Source organism: Molothrus ater, chromosome Z, assembly GCF_012460135.2.
Source record: "Molothrus ater isolate BHLD 08-10-18 breed brown headed cowbird chromosome Z, BPBGC_Mater_1.1, whole genome shotgun sequence".
NCBI classification, from domain to species: Eukaryota; Metazoa; Chordata; class Aves; order Passeriformes; family Icteridae; genus Molothrus; species Molothrus ater.
The window spans coordinates 65545636-65562589 of NC_050511.2; the positions used below are offsets into that span (position 1 = coordinate 65545636).

At 45.9% G+C, this 16954-nt stretch overlaps 1 protein-coding gene across 1 annotated transcript in view; it reads left to right on the top strand.

Annotated features, from left to right (window-relative positions):
• The first annotated feature begins 10296 nt into the window (after nucleotides 1-10296).
• The window catches only part of RAD23B (RAD23 homolog B, nucleotide excision repair protein), a 35672-nt gene continuing 29014 nt past the window's right edge, over nucleotides 10297-16954 (top strand). The window contains exon 1 of the mRNA XM_036402888.2: nucleotides 10297-10460. Coding sequence (XP_036258781.1) covers nucleotides 10395-10460 — 66 coding nt within the window. The 5' untranslated portion in view covers nucleotides 10297-10394. The remainder of the gene's footprint in view (nucleotides 10461-16954) is intronic.

Here is a 16954-nt window from a genome sequence, read left to right on the forward strand (position 1 = left end):
TCCACAGGGCAGGTGCAAAGCAAGATCCAGAAGCTCAAACCACACCAGTGAGATACTGCACAGGCTCCAGCTCAAGTTCAAGAAACATTGAAACAACTCAGAACAATTGCAGAGAATAACAACTAAAATATTCATGAGAAAGAAGGCAAAACTACAGAAGTTTGGCATATTTAGTCTCAGAAAATGCAAGCCGAGAGTAGTACAATTACTGTATCCTGAATACAAATGAATGCTGAAAACCTAAGTGGTCGTGCTGGCCCAAGACTAAACAGGTTTAAACTGATCACAAACACATTATACAGCAGACAGGAAAACATTCAGTTACAGGAGAAGCAGTTTCTGACTCATCATAATTAATTAAGAGAGTCACATGGAGTAAAACACCCTGAACAGAACAACAACACAAAGCCTACAACAAAATCCCTGTTTTTATTATGTTTCAAGATATTTCTAGGAAATGGGGACTCATATTTGATATGCTGGCCCTGTCTCATACTCCTGCATTCTGCATTTGAGATGGAGCACAGTGTGGGAGACAGAACTACAGTGCTCCTGCCATGGTCGAGTTTCTGGTCCCCAGAATTGGTTCTCCTGGAGGGATTCATCATCCCTGGCACCTGCAGCAAGGGAAAGGCCATTAGGGAGATTTCTAGAGGATGTCAGGGATAACACAGACGTTAGATGTACCAACTGGGACTATGCTGATCTGGATGTGTTACTTAAAGTGCTACTTAAAAATAAGAACTGGTCAGGGCATAACTGCAATGATCCAGACCCAGGGGAGTTCAAGATCCTGGGCCAGGGTGAGGAGTAGGAAGGCCAATAGCCCTGACCCTCACTACAGAAAGCTGTGGCTTACTCAGGGAAGAGGTAGGTGTGAGACAGTTCTTATGGGAGCCAGCTCTTGTGGGGTTTGAAGGGCAAAGGAGCACAAAAAAAAATAAAATAAAGTCCTTGCTGATGGTCAAGGAAAAAAACACAACAGATATTTTAGGAGGCTGGCTTGGCTGAAAAGAGAATTCATGGGAGAGCAATGCAAAAAAAAAAAAAAATTATAAGCACAGTAGGAATTAGGAGAGGTTATGACAGAGATATTATTTCTGCTGAGGTGTGCAGAGGTGTGATCAGAAGAACCAAAGCTAAGCCAGGGTTCCAGAAGTGCTTCTGCTGCTATGTAAGAAGTAAATCAGGTAAAGAAATTATGACAAATGGGTTCAGCAGTACATTGACAGCAAATGCAGGCAAAAATGAGGTACTTGGTGCCTTCTTCCTCTCAGTTTCCACTGCCACCGTTCCCAGGTGTTTTAGCCCAAAGGCAGGGATGAAGAAGAGGAGGGATTCTAGGAGTAGAGGCCATTCAGCTCAGGGGTCTCCTAGAAAATCTTGTCTTATACAATTCCATTGACCTGGGTGGGATTTGTCTGAAGGGGATTGAGTGAGGTGGCTGATGACAGAGCGAGGCCACTCTCAGGACATTTTTGAGCCTGGGAGAGGTCCCTGATGATTTTATGTGCACCCAGAAGGTGCCTAATGATCCTGTGATTCCCAGGGCTCCACCAGGTCACTCTGTCTGGGGCAGTGAACTCTGGGCACGTGAGGTAAGAAGGTTCATTGGGTAGTACCTCGTGTCTCCCTGGGAGGCTGCAGTGCAAAGTTCCACAGGCTTTTCCCACATCTCAGCACTTCTGGCCAGCCCTCTAGGGCTCCCCTGATTCCTCCCACAAGGAGATTTTCATAGAACCTTGGAATGGTTTAGTTTGGAAGAGATCCCTAAGATAACTTAGTTCCATCCCTCCCCTTCATCCCCAAGAGCAGCTGGATGCCATCCACTAAATCAGATAGCTCTGGGACCCATATAGCCTGGCCTTGAATACTTCCATACTCACAGCTGAGCACTCACAGCTTCTCTGGTCAAGGCTGTCAGGGCCTCACTATCATCTGAATTAAGATTTTCCTCCAAATATGTGCCCTCTTTCAGCTGAAAGCTATTCCCCTTTGTTTTATCACATTTTATCACATGCCCTTGTAAAATATCCCTTTCCAGGTCTCTTGCAGGCCCTTTAGGTACTGGAAAGTGCTCTAAGGTTGGCCTTCACCTCTCCAGGATGAACAACCTCAACTCTCTCCGCCTGTCTCTCCTTAGCACAGGTGCTCCAGCCTTCTGAGCATCTTTGTGGCCTCCTCTGGACCAGCTCTAAGAGGTCCACATCTTTCTTGTTCTGGGGAATCCAGAGCTGGATGCAGCTCTCCAGGTGGAGTCTCCTGAGGGCAGGGTAGAGGGGAACAATCATTTCCCTTGACATGTCTTCCCCCTTGTTTTTGGTGCAGCCCAGGGTGTAGCTGGCCTTCTGGACTGCCAGCTCACACCACTGGCTCATGTCCACCTTTATATTCCACCAGAAAACTCCAAAGTCCTTCCCTCAATGAGTTCTTCTCCCAGTCTGTGCTCATGTCTGGGATTGCCCCAGGTGCAGCACCTGGCACTTGGACTTGCTGAACCTTACTGGGTTCTTTGGGATCCCTTCTTGAGCTTGTCCAGGTGCCCCTGGCTGGCCCCATCCTTCAGGTGTGTCACTGTACCTGCAGCTTGGTGCCAGCTGCACACCTGCTGAGGAGCTGCTCTCCCTGTCTGTCTCACTTAGGAAGGTATTGAAGACTCCCAGTCCCAGAACAAAGCCCTGAGGGAGACCACTCATCACCAGGCCTCAGCTGGACATGGAATCCTGGACCACTGACCACAACTCCCTGGCTGTGTCCATCCATCCAGCTCCTCCTCCACTCAATCCTACACCCTTCAAACCCAGGTCTCTCCAAAGGCCTCACAGAAATCCAGGTGGATGATGTTGGTCAGTCTTCCCTTGCTGATCATTGCAGTCACTCCGTCACAGAGGGCCACCAGATGGGCAGGGACAATTTTCCCTTAGTGAAGCCATGCTGGATAGCTTAGAACACCTCCTTGTCTTCCATGTGCCCTAACATTGCTTCAAAAGGACCTGGTCCATGATTTTCCCAGGCACAGAGGTGAGGCTCACTGGTCTGTAGCTCCCTGTGTCTTCCTTTCTCCCGGTTTTAAAAATAGGAGTGATGCTTCTTTTTATCCAGGCCAGAATATTCCCTTGACTGCCATGACTTTTCAAATGTGATGGAGAGTGGCTTGGCAACATCAGCCAATTCCCTCAGGATTCTGGGATCTATCCCCACAGACTTGCATGTATTTTCTCTTCTATCCATGGCGCAGGGAGGTGGGCCAGGGTGATCCCCTCTGCTCAGCACCCACCAGGCTTCACTGGGGCACTGTGTCCTGTTTGGGGTCCCAGGCAGAACTGAGCAACCAGAAGGGCTCAGGGGAGGCCACTGGAACTGTGGGACTGAAATAATCACCCTGAGAGCAGGGTCTGTGGGGTTGGGGCTGGTTCAGCGTGGAACAGAGAATGGTTTGGGGTATCTCACAGCACACCCTTGTGCACGTGGGGACGAGATCAAGTGGATGGGGCCAGGGTGTTCCCAGTGAAGAACGCTCCCTGGCAGGAGGGCAAAAGACAGTGACATCAGCAGAATATAGAGAAGTTCAGCATATGGTTAGAAGGGGAAAAAATGAGAATTTTTATGTACTATAGCAGGAGCCAGAGGAGGCTGTGGGATCTCTGGAAGTTTTCAAAGTCTGGCTGGACAAAGCTCTGAGCTTCAGGATCTGAATTCATTCTGGAATCCATTCTTCTCCTCAAGAAAAAGTCTGGGGTAGAAGCTACCCATAGTTTTCTGTGCCAACTACTAAGCTTTTTTGGTCTGTGACCTAGGAGTTGGTATTCTTTTACACGAGGCTTTATGTAGACAGAATAACTACACATCCAAGTGAATTCCTGTTGAATCCAGAGGGCTCACACTCCCCAGCTGTCAGGTTACACATATGCTAGGAAAGCAATGTACTGTAGCAGCCACATTACTCCACAGCAGATGGCCTGTACAAGCTACAAACACTGTGACAAAAGCTTCAGAGCACAGTGTATTGTTCTCTTTGATCTGGCAGTCAGTACAGAAAGCAACGTGTTGGAAAGTGCATGCTCAAAATCAAGTAATGTAAAAATCCATAGTTGGGTCTCTGTAGAAAAATCTGTTTTGGTGTTTGATTCCTCACACCACACTGGAAAAGATTGGTCTGTTTGTGTGGCTGTTCAGCTTAGGCCAAGTTTGTTTACATGAGTTTTAACTGCATTTTGATTAAATTAAAATACTTTCAGATAACCACAGTGATGACTGCAATATGATTAATGACTCATACAAAAATAAACTGATCTAATTTACTCATAGTAGGCCCAGCTAGACCTGCAGGATTCACTATTTTTCAGATAAATATTATTCTTGGAATCGATGTTCCAGATTAATTACTGATGATTCCTGACGTCATTTTCCTAGAAGCTTTTTATAGAGCACTCAGCAATCCACTCTGGAACTGCTCGGTCCCATCCTGAAGCTGGGAAGACTCACCCTGTGACAACAGTCAATAGAAAGGGGCTGGCTGCAGTATTTGCCACTCTAATGGCTCATGCAATTATTGGCCTTGCTTTGGAATATTCAGATGTCTGGCCTTTCCACAGCAGCTCTGCAGAACCACAGGAGGACAATGTGCAGCTTCCGGCTCCCATTTGTCCTTGTTATTACGGGACAGGCAGGGACACAGACAGGACAGAAGCTCAAACAAAGCCTAAATATTAGAAGAGTTGGCAAAGAGTCTGCACTCTGAAATACTGTAAACCCCCCCCCTCCTCGAGCCACAGCAGCCCTTCCTGCTAATAGACACAGACATCAGATAACTGTCTTCAGAGGCATTTGTCAAATCCCAGTCATTTTTATTCCCTTCCCTTTTAGCTGTCTGGCACTCCAAATAAACCAGCGATTAAATAAGGAAACTTTACATGGGTAAAAATATTTTTTCATTCCCAGATGAACTCTCTTGAAGCATACAGAATTCAATACCTCCCTCTCCAAGGCCGTTACTGCACACAGAGATTTAAAGAGTTTGATTCCAATGCCAGTCAGGACACTGACACTGCTGGGGTAAGCTTCCAGAGTCACTATCCATGGCTGTTGTAAGTCTGGAAGATGACCTCTTCTCGGAAATGCTTGGGGCAAGAAGTACTATGCAGCCTGGTACTCAACTTCAAGTCCCATTTGGCCTCTCTTGGTAAACCTCATTTCCTGCAGCTGCAAAATGACACTGACCTGATGGCAAGGGAGCATATAAAAAAACAAACAAACAAACAAACAAACAGATACAGATACAGATAAAACAGATAAAGGGGTTAGATTCCAACTGCAAGCCCACTGCTGTTGTGAAGCTGGACTATGCTGCAGGAATAGCTCCTGGAGGCAGCATGCCTTGCAGACACACCCTGGACTGAGATGCCCCTTCCCACCCCTTGTCCCTTACTTCCTTAATAAGTGGTATAAAATAAATTAATAGCAGTTTCAAATTAAGAAGTTCATATACTTACTATAGCTACCGCTCCTAAATCTCTGTATAGAGGAAATAAATTAAAGTAAAAGGCTTTGCAGCTGAATGAGAACTTTTATTATATGTTTAAGGAAAATTTGCAGATTAGAGTCAGCTGAGAAATCTTTTGCGGGTTTCCCCATACTTGGTACTGATTTTACTGATGGAAAATATCTTGATATTCCTAATACAATTACTACACCCACATAATTAGCATAATAAATATATAAGCCTGTCAAGATGATAGTCTAATGTACTTGCCACTCTGTTATTTAATAGTGAATTCCAAGTATTCTTGGCAGCTGTTTGAGTGTCAATCAGGCTAAAAAACTAACAACAGAAAAGCAGTTGCTCTCAAAATAAAAAATAAAAATTGCTCTCAAGTATGAACCCTGCATAAAAGAAATTTTAGTCCCTTTTATCAGTAACCACTGGGTTTCATTCTGACCTCATAATAACATTCCATCAGTGTGTGCAATAAAATTGAACTGTAGGTTCTTCTCTGCAGACTCCAGTGCTAACATCCATGGTGTCCAAGGGCTGATAGGAACTCCAATGGGAATTTCCATGCTTCCCTCATCCAAGGCAGTACCACTGCTTCAAAGTGAGATGTCTCCAAATCTGAAGGATTTTGCTGACCTTTTGCTGACCTTTTTTTTTTTCAGACCATGAGGCATGCAGACACGAGAGATTACAGATAAATCCAAAGAAAAGCAAGATCCAGACCCTCTTTTCCTGCAGCTGGTAGTGGCTGAAGAGGTTACAACCATCTTGCTGCATGTAACCACTGCCTCCATGGTCACTGCCTGACAACTCGCTGTCTAATTAGCTGATTAATCTGCACAGCTGCTCTTTACTATTGTGACAAACAGTGTGAACCTGCTTCAGTGTTAGTCCTGCACAATAAATGAGGATGATTGAGGAAGTGTGGTAGCAGTTTCACAGCACAAGTAAATCCCCAAATTATTCCTGTACCAGAAGAAACAATGCTGCCAACCGGAGAAAGATAAAGCTCCAGAGTGCCTGTGGAATAAGATTGAGGGTGAATTAATGAGTTACTGCAAACTGGAATCTAAGTAGAGGTTCACCTGCTCCAGAGACATGCCTGCAGTTGGTTCAGCCTCCACAAAAGGTCCACTGGTGTTCTCAACTCATTTGTGATAAAGGGAAAGCCAGTGAGAGGTCTGCATGGAGAAGTGTGGAACAGCAGAGACCAGTCAACTCAATCGAAAATCTCACCCTAATGGCAAATAAACACTACAGCCTAGGACACCTCCCATTAATTAATTTCTATTTCACGTCCACAACCAGTGGGAAAAGACTGCTTTTGAAGCATTTTTCAGGGATAGGTCACTTATTGTGAAAAAAGTGTGAAATGCTGCCTTTCATTAAGGGTAAGGTCATGTTACTGCCTGTCAGTGACGGTGCTAACCTCCCTCACCTCTCCATTACCAGCATGTGCTCTATTTGATCCCAAGCCCCTCCAGGCTGTGCTGCCCTTCTGGGGCTCTGCTACCTGTGTAACAACTCTTCCTAACCCCTACCAGCAGCTCAAAAGCTTGCCTCTCCCTTCCATCACCTCTGTTATCCAGGCTGACAAGCATCTGCCTGGAGTACTGCCCTTTGCATGCCTCCTCCCAGTTCAACACAGACTAAAAAAGTTGCTTTCTACACCTTCAGGGCCTTGTTCAAGCCATTTCTGTCAGTGCTCCTTTGTTTTGGAAAAGCCTGCACCCACCTCAAAAGGTCTGAAACTGAATGTGCTGCTTTCTTGCAAGCACGGTTTCACTCCTCGCTTCCCTAAACTGCTCTTTGTAAATGAAGTCAGCTAACTGTGATGCTTCAGTCTGTACACAGGGCAATTACCCAAAATACTTCAGACAGAGAATGAAAAAAAACCAAAAAAAACACCACCAAGCACTGGCTGTCAAGGAGAAGCACTATGAAACTAAATGATGAGAGTGCTCTGGGGAAGAAATTCCAACCCTCAATTCTGCAAGTGCAAGAAAGAACTGGAGAGCCAAGCCCAGCCAGATTTTATGGAGCTGAATGGGCTGAGCTAGAGGAAATACCAAGAATCTGTTTATTCATTATATTCCCCATATAGTGAGTTGTCATAAGTTCTTGAACCACTCAGAAGAAAGAAAAAAAAAATCACGACTTCTTTTTTATTTCCCCTCATTCTATTTCAAAATTCAAATAAAAACGGTCAGGAAAAAAACCCTTCATCCTTAGCTGTTCACAGCCTCTGGAGTTGTTTTTCCCAGTTATTCTGGGGCTTTTACAAGCAGAGCTAAACAGCCACTGTGCAAATGAACCCTTAGCCCTGGGCAGAACTGCTTCACACACTAACCAGCCAACACAGAAGTCAGAATGAGTAGTTTAACACAATCTGAGCAGAAAAGAGTAGTGAAACTGACACAACCCCTCAGCATGAGGTACTTTAGTTTGCATGTGAAGCTCAGCACTTACATATATCTGGACTGCTGAATGAAACGTTTAAAAACAAAAAAAAAATCCCTTCTATCTTCAAAGTATAGACTTAGGTATCAGGCAGGAGTGAAACTGAACAAGCAGCATATTTTAAGTGGTAACCACCTAAGCAAAAAATAGCAAGTGATATTTTTTTTTCTCTCTCTCTCTCTTTTTTTTTTTTAATGGCTCTCCACGCAGAGCAAGCAAGTTACTCTGTGCTGTCAAGAATGCTGGATTCCTACTAGCAACAGTCAGCGGTTTCTTTTTAGTTGCGAAAGCTGCAGGAGGCTCTGGCTGTCTGTGTGTCAGAGCATGAGCAGGACGCTGGCAGAAGCAGCCCCTCCAGCCCTGTGTGTACGTGTAGCACCTCCCCATTCCCTCATTCCTGCAGGCAAAGGGGTCTCCCTCTTTCCCTCTGCCTGGCAATGCTGCCTGCTGGCTGCGCTGCTGGGAGGAAACGGTGAGGAAGCCAAGCCTACTGTAAAAAAAAAAAAAAAAAAAAAGAGTTAGAAGATGGTTCTTATTACAAACATCAAGCTGACAATGTGGCAGGCTAGAAATTCTCTGGCCATTACAAAATGCTAGGAAATTTGGAGTTTAACTGCCATGAAGTCAGCCTGACACAAGTATCCCCTTCTGCAGAAAGACAGCCTCTATACAAAGAAAATGCCCCAGGAGATCCCACACCTGCAGATGGAAGAGGTTACAAGGTGCAGGGGAAAGGGATCTCTTTAACCAACACAGCTGGCTCAACTTTAAAGTTTATTTGTGGCAGCTCTCCCCCTATATTACCAAAGGAGCACCAGGGCAAACACAGGTTAATAACTCATCAAAGGCACGCACCAACTACTCAAACACTGAACTGCAAACTACTAAACTCACCATGAGCCAGCAGCGTGCACTCACAGCCCAGAAAGCCAAATGAATTCTGGGCTGCACCCAAAGCAGAGCGGGCAGCAGGTCAAAGGAGGCAATTCTGCCTCTCTCCTCCTCCTGTGAGACCCTCACCTGCAGTGCTGCATCCAGGTCTTGGTCCTCGATGTTAGAAGGACATGGAAATGCTGGAGCAAGTCCAGAGGAGGCCACCAAGTTCATCAGGAGAAGCTTCCCTGTGAAGTCAGGTTGAGAAAGTTGGGGCTGTTCACTCTGGAGAAGTTTCCAGTATCTGAAGGAGCCTACAGGGAAGCCAGAGAGGGAGACTTTGTTGGGAAGGGTAGTGGTAGGACAAGGAGGGATAGGTACAAACTGAAAGGGGGGAGATTTAGGGCATCTCCCCTTTTTAGGGGAATCACCCCTATTTATCCACAATTTAGGTTGGATATAGGGAAGAAATTCTTTACTGTGAGGATGGTGAGACACTGGAACAGGTTACCTGGGGGAGGCTGTGGATGCCCCAACACCTGGTGGTGTTCAAGGGACAGGTTGGATAAAGCAACCTTGAGCAATCTGGTTTAGTGGGAGGTATCCCTGCCCATGGCAGAGGGGTTGGGATTAGAGGGTCTTTTATATTCCACAAAACCAGCACTGACAGAACTGAGGTGCTACAAACCCGCAAGAGTGTATTGATAAACTTGTGTAACAACTCACAAGTGGTGTGTCCTGTGCCACTCATTTCCAGAAGGACATAGAGAGGCTGGAGTGTGTCCAGGGAAGGAAAGCTGGGGAAGGGAATGGAGCCCCAGGAGAGGCTGAGGGAGCTGGGCAGGGGCTCAGCCTGGAGCAAAGGAGGCTCAGGGGGCCCTTGTGGCTCTGCACGGCTCCTGCCAGGAGGGCACAGCCGGGGGGGTCGGGCTGTGCTCCCAGAGAACAGGGACGGGAGCGGAGGGAACGGCCTGAGGCTGGGCCAGGGGGGCGGTAAATTTGGGTATTAGGAAGAAATTTTTCACAGAAATGGTGAAAAGCAAAAAATCACAGGCTGCCCAGTGGAGATGATGGAGTAATCTCTCCTGGCCGGTCTAGGGGAGATTTAGCTGGGTATTAGGAAAAATTTCTTCACAGAAAGCGTGACTAGGCATTGGAACGGGATGCCCAGGGAGACTGCAGAGTCACTGCCCCGGAGGTGCTCAAAGCAACGACTGGACTCATCACTCAGTGCCACGGCCGGGCTGACACGCTGCTGTCCGCTCACAGGCCGGACTCGCAGACCTTTTCCGCTGCAATCGCTCTGTTCCTTCTCTCTCTCGCTATATATAAATATATATTTTCGTATTTCTGCGACTCTGCCCGCGCCCCACCTCCCGCTCTCCCCGCCCTCAAGCGCGCCCGCGCCTGCGCCGTGCCGGGCGCCTCAGGCGGCGCATGCGCGTCCCGCCCTCCCGCCGAGCCCGGCGCCGCCTCCCTCCTCCTCCTCCCTTTCCCGGCCTCTTCCCCGCCACCTCTTCCCGGGGAAGGGACGAGGGCGGCCGGAGAGCGGCACGTACCCGCCGCCATGCAGATCACGCTGAAGACGCTGCAGCAGCAGACCTTCCGCATCGACATCGACCCCGAGGAGACGGTGCGGCCATTCCCGGGCTCCCTCCCCACCCCCGCCATTTCCCTCCCCCACCCGAACCACCATTCCCGGGACGCGGCCGTGGACAGGGATGCGGGGATCTGTGCCCTCGCCCCCCAGGAAAAAGGAGGGACGGACTCCTCCTGTGGAAGTGGCAGGAGATTCAGTGAGGGGTCAGGGCCGCGTGGGTGGTGCGGTGTCCGCCCTGGATGATTTTGGGGGATTTAGGGCCGCGGGGAGGGGGGTGATGAGGGATCCCCTTTTCCTCGGGATGCTGGTGGGTAGGAGTGACTTCCCATCGCCGAAGGAAAGGGGCTGCCGTGGCCAGACCTCCGGCGGAAGGACTTTTTCCCCCCCTTGTTTTTGAGGAGAACGCCCCGGAGGTGGGAGGGGGAATAAATATCTCACGTAGTCCTGGGAAGGAGAGGAGCTCTGTAGGAAAGGAAAGTTTCTCCTTTCGGGAAGCGGGGTACCGTGGGTTAGCAGTCAGTGGGGCGCAGTTTTATAATGGGAGCACTGGGAGAGGGGATATTGCGGGAGCATCCCTCTGCCGGGGTGGGGCTGGGGGTCCAGCAGAAGGAAAACGTGGTGGACTTTCCCATCCTTCCATGGATTCCTACAAGGGAAAGGCTGGGAGGGTTGTGGGGCTTTTCTGCCGGGGCAGGAGCGTGATTCTGGGGTTTGCTGCCAGGTGCATCACAGTGTGCCCGGGCAGGTGTGTGGAGGTTTTATTGTGTGGCCACACGGGGCGAGCTGCAGTGATTAATCAGTGTGCACTTAGGAGGGGAGGGAGCGCAGCAGAGACTCTGCTGACCTCGGTGCTGGGGAGTGTGATGGGGTTCACGGCAGCCTCCTTCCCCCTGCCCAGCGCCTTTGGATGCTGTGAGCGAGGAGGAGGCGTGTTTTGCTTCCAGGTGCACACAGGAGCCCGCTGGAAAATCCTCGGGGAAAGGCAGTAGGAAGGGCCCTAAGCGAGTTGGCAGGGTTGGAAGTTGCCTTGTCACTTGCCTGAGCAGAGGTGGTTGTTTTGATAGCCAAGTCCAGACACACTTGTGGCCTTGGTTTGAAAGATCTGGGGAGGCTGGCAGCTTTCCTTTCCAGCCACCTTTCCTGTGACAGGTGGGCAGTGAAGCTCTAGATACTATGGGGCATTGTATCTGCTTTTATAAAGGCTCTTGGTTCACCCTCTTCCCTCATAAGAAAATAAAGGATGATAGTTCAAAGTTGGACTAAGAGCTCGTTTGGGTTACCATTGTGACTGAGGGACATGGCAAATGCCCTAGGAGAAGCAGGGCTCAGAAACCTTCAAATGTTTAAAACATAAGTCTTTGCTGTTACTGAGAAAACTCTCTTTTCTTTTTTTTTTTTCCTTTCTTTTTTTCCCCCTCTTGCTCTCTGCATTCAGTAAGGTCCTGGGAAGTAAATTCAAGGAGAGGACTGAAGGAATGTTGCCAGTCAAAGCCCTCACCAGTTTATGAGACAGCAGAATGCAATGACTGGAAGTTGGATTGTGGGAAAATGCGACTGCACCCTCTGTTTATAAATGTAGCTGCTACAGTAGCTCAAAATAAAAATGTTCCTCATGAGCGTAATTTCAGCTTTTGGCCAGGAATGAGTGATAAGACAGAAGAAATCTGGTAAAATTTGAGGGGAACTTTGTTTTAAAAAGGACAGGATAGAGACTTGATTTTATTGTATTAGCTGTAGAGGTGAAAAATGTGTTTAAATTTCTGTGGCACACTTCTTAGACAATTACAAAGAAAATAACTGTTGGAAATACTAAAAATCATAGAACTTAGTAAAGAGAAGTTCAGCTTTGAGCCTTCACTTACAAACTGAGTCTTAAAATCAGAAAACACTTTGAAATAGGCTATGTTGAGGAAGCGCCTCACAAGTGTGTGCTTTGAAGTTCTCAGTCAGATTTTTTTTGGAATACACGGATTTTAGCTGAAAGCACACTGGTTTCTTAGATTAATTTCCTGGGACCTTGAAACGTGTTTCATGGAGTTTGGGAAACATTACTTTTAGTCTTTGGACCATGTGTGTGTTTCTCAGAGGTAGGCTTGTTTACTTGGATTTCTGCCCTGTGCTGTGACAAGGCCAAAATTCATGTAGTTGCGATAGGCACAGGAAACCTGTTGCTCCAAAGCTGGGTTCTGGTTCTGTAAAATTGCTTTTGTGCTCCTAGCAATTTCTCCCCTTACTCTCAGTACCCAGTTTAATCAGGAGAGACTTGATGTTACTGTGCAAGGCAGCAAGGTTTAATGCTTGTAACTGAGAGCTGTCGTTGATAGGAATATTTAAACCAACCTCCAGTAATAATTTGAAGCAACATACTTCCCAATAACTCATTAGCCTTGCTAATTAGCTCTGTGCACAAGCAACTGGTCTTTTTTTTTTGTCCCCTATTAAATACACAGTCGAATTTTAAACTTTCCTTCAGTAGTGTGACTAGTTTTGGTTTGGTTGTGTTTTAAAACTTTGGCCAAGTGAGTATTTTGAGTGAGTGAAAACTCTGCTTGAAGCTATTACCTTGCTTGGCAAAGATACTCTCAGGTACCCTGACTGACTAAAGAGGATGAAAATATTTAGCCTCAGGCCCTATTATTGGGGAAGGCCTGTTATCAAATTGAATTTTTGCAAACCTGGTTGTTTTTCCCTTAAGTTTTGTTATGGGTCCATCAAGCTCCGCACAGGGGTGGATTTACCCCCTTGTGGTGTTCCAAGTGGGGCCACTCAGGGCTTGAGCATTTCGATTTAACCAGGGTAAACGAAAGCATGTATCCATCTGCACAAGCTGCTGCTTCTTTTTGTTGGCTCTCTGTGAGAAAGTAAACATGTTAAACATTGTGTTAGGAGCAAATAATAAGCGCTGTCTGACACTGGTGCAGCCCTGTGTGGCCACATCTCTTGTCTGAGGTGACACTGTAGGGTTTTAAATGTGGCACTTCTCTTGTAGTTACCACTGTGTAGACACGAAGCAGGGTTTTAAAAATCTCCAACAGACGTTCTTAACTTGGAGAGTGGCAAAAGTTTAAGTCTGTCCCGTTTTGTTTTCAGCTCCCCCTGCGCTGTTAACCTAAAAACCTGATTGTCAAAATGCAGAGAAGTGCAAGGAATATTCAGGATGTCAGCAGTCTTTTGGCTGCAGCCTGTGTGTCACACAATATGGGCTTTCACATTTCGCTGTTCCCCCACAGCCCTTGAACACCCAGGCAAAGCCAGCTTGTTTAACACCGTGTCAGCAGAACGCTCAGCTGTGGAAGTCCGGGCTTCTGCCGTGTTCTGGTGTGTCCTTAGCATGTGTGCGCTTTATGTGGAGGTTTCGGGACGCTAACGTTACTGTGTCAGAAGAATTAACTTTGTAGCAGTTCTGGAAAAAAAATCGGGCTGCTGCTGAGTGAAATGGTGAAAGCTGGTTCCTGGGCTTGTAACTTGTGAATGAGCGTGAACAAGCCCTTAAAAACCTCCTTCCTACATGTGTTTCAGTTAATCCTACAGCAGTTGTGGGTAAGAGGGTTGTTTTTCTATTTCCCTGGGAGTTTCATCATTTTATGGTTAGAGGAAAGTGCTCAGTTCAAAATCCAGAGGTACCCTTCCAGGTTAAAGATGTTTTTCAGGTCTTGGTATTCTTTTTTTAAATTACTCTTTGGGTTGTACAGTAGGTATCTTTCTCCTCTTCTGGAGGATTGTTTCGTTGTTCTTGCCTCTCTTTAGCATTTTATTATTGTGTGTGTGTGTGTGCTTGCACAGGCAGAGGAAGTGTGAGTTTGAAGGGCTTGTACTTGCTGCTTGTGGTTTGATACATGACTCTGCAAAATTGTAACTTCAGAGATCACTAGAGTAGAGCTCCATTTCTCCCCCATTGTTTTCATATCTTCTTCACAGACTATAGCATTTTGGAGTTTTGGTCTGTTACAATTTATGATTGTTTAATTAACTCTCTAGGGGCTTTTTGCTACTTCTTTTCTTTGGTGGATAGTCCTTTTCTTTTTCCTGATTAGACTTAGGATTTTCAAGAAAGGAGGTTGTTCTGATTCTTGGCTGAAGAAGGCTAAGCTTTCACAAGTACAGGAATATTTTCCTGAAATTCTAGTGAGTGTTTTAAATAAAATTTCCAAAGAACTTTGGGCAGGATGACACATTTTTTTAAAATTTAATAAGGGAAAGGATAAGATAGCATAAATTACTTAATACAACTAAAATTATTTTATTCATATTGGAATATGTTTTTGCATGTTGCCCATTTTTCAAATGCTATGGCTCTGCCCATATTTTTTCAACTACTTTATTGAGGATGTTCTTATCTAGGTTAGCTGTCAGCAAAGAAAAGTTAGCTTTGTACTTTTAATAATTTGGCAGTGTTATGTGCTGTATTTCTCAAAATCTAAACTTCCCAAGGTGGCCAGTACACTGAGAAGTTAAATATAGAGATTGTACACACTTAAAGATGGTTCTATACATATATTTAAGGTCTGTTTTGCAGTTATGACTGGAAAGCATAGGGTATCTGTCCTTGACATGGATAACAACAGGCTGGAAGGTGTTCCCTTTGAAAGCTGGTGAATAAGGAGAGTATGTTTTAATTAAGAATAATAAATATGAGCAGATGATCCTGCTGCTGGCTGGAGTCCCATTGCTGCCCTTGTGTGTGAATATCTGTATTTACTGACAAACCTTTCGAAAACATTTTCTTTGAATTCCTGAAACACAGAAAAGGTTATCTGTAGGTGTGAGGTAGGGGGGTGTAAACTTTAAGCGCCGAGGGGTACGGCTGGCAATGTTTTCTCCTACCAAGGTTTGTGTCTTTGGTCAAGGTTCCCGTGGGTGGAGTGGGCTCAGTGGAACAAATCTCCCTGTGTTTCTCAGGACGTGGTGATGTGCAGCATGTCTTACCTAGAGCCTGTGAGGGTGGCTGTCCCTCTGCGTGCTGCCCTGCAGGGAGCACCAAAGGAACGGGAAAAGGAGAGGGAAGGGCTTGCCGCGGCTGTGAGCACACAGAGCGTTGTCTGCACACCGGCTCTGGTTCTCCCCCTCCTTGTCTTTCCCTGTGTTTTTGTGTCAGAGGCATGCAGTGTTGGAAAAGGGGTTTTTTTTTTAGGTGTCTTTTTAACATTGATCGAAGTGGCTTGTCAGTTTTCTTCATACTCAAACAACTGTGGTCACTTTTATACTTGTAAATTGGCTTGTGGGGAATATGCCTATTGTAAAAACTGTGTGCCCAAATCTTCAGGAGGATTTTTTTTTTTTTTGTGCTAATCAACAAGACCGTGCAAGAGTCACCACTCAGAATGTAAGCTTTCTTCCTAAAACAAGCCTTTGTGGCTTCAGAGGCAGGACTGTCCATCTTGCTATTTTTCTTCAAGCTGCAGATAGCTGGAAGCTCTGCTTTAGGTTGACATTTGTGTTCCTCTGTTAGTACAAAGCTGCTTTTAGTCACCTTTTTGCATCAGAGAACTGGCCCCAGTGTCTCCTCTTTCAGACAGGGCATACATCAATTTTGAAATGCAGGGCAGAAGTGTGTGGAGGCCTGGAGGCCAGCTTTGAAATCAGAAATGATTTCTCTTGATCTCTGGTCAGTGCATAATGATTACTAGACTTAAAAATTTCACTTGTGTGTAGATGAGCTCAATTTTGTAGAGGAAAATAGAAAGGTAGAGGTAATTGCAGAGAAAGTAAATTTCAGGGCAAAATTTGGATTTTTACCTTGACAATTCCAGATTATTTTTCTTCAGAGGATGCTGCTTCTTTCTTTGTATGCGAACTTCAGCAGCAGTAAATAAAGGAGCATATGAATGCTTTATCCTGTCTGTTTTTAAATGCTGGAGTAATTCTAGATGCCTTGTTTATTTGAGTACAACTGTTTTTTTTTTTTTTTTTTCCCAGGCACTTACTAAGCTCATAAGCCTGACTGGATTCACAAGGCTCTTCCTCTCCTGTGGTTCTTCCCAATTACTGTATCTGTTATGCCTTTGAGGCCTGAAATAGGGCAGTGATCTTTTCATGTAACCACCATTATTATTGCCTTCTGACTAAATATGACTGTCCTGTTTAGAAAGAAAATATAAGAGAACACTGTAAATGGAGTTTTGTGCCCGAAAAGCCTGCTTTTATGATTTGTAGAAAGAAGTAGCTGGAACCAAATAGATTCTTACCAGAAAAAGAACTGTAAAGCATTGACTTACGAGCTTGGTAATTTCTTATCCTCTTCGTGTTTTCAGTAGTAGGCACAGTATTTGTCATTAATCAGTTGCTGATCATGGAGTTTGATTAAGGGTAGTAAAACCTGTTGCACTGGTCATTTTGTTGCTTCATTAGCAGGTTTATTGTCTGATACAGCTGCATTGTCCTCGCCTGACTTTGAGCAGTATCTATGTAGCAGTATAGCATGTGGTAAATATATTTGCAAGGGCAGTAGGAGGAGAAAATTCAGGAATATTAAGCTTAAATTCTAAACAATTTTTCGGACTATGATGCCCTCCCTCAGGGAGGAGGAA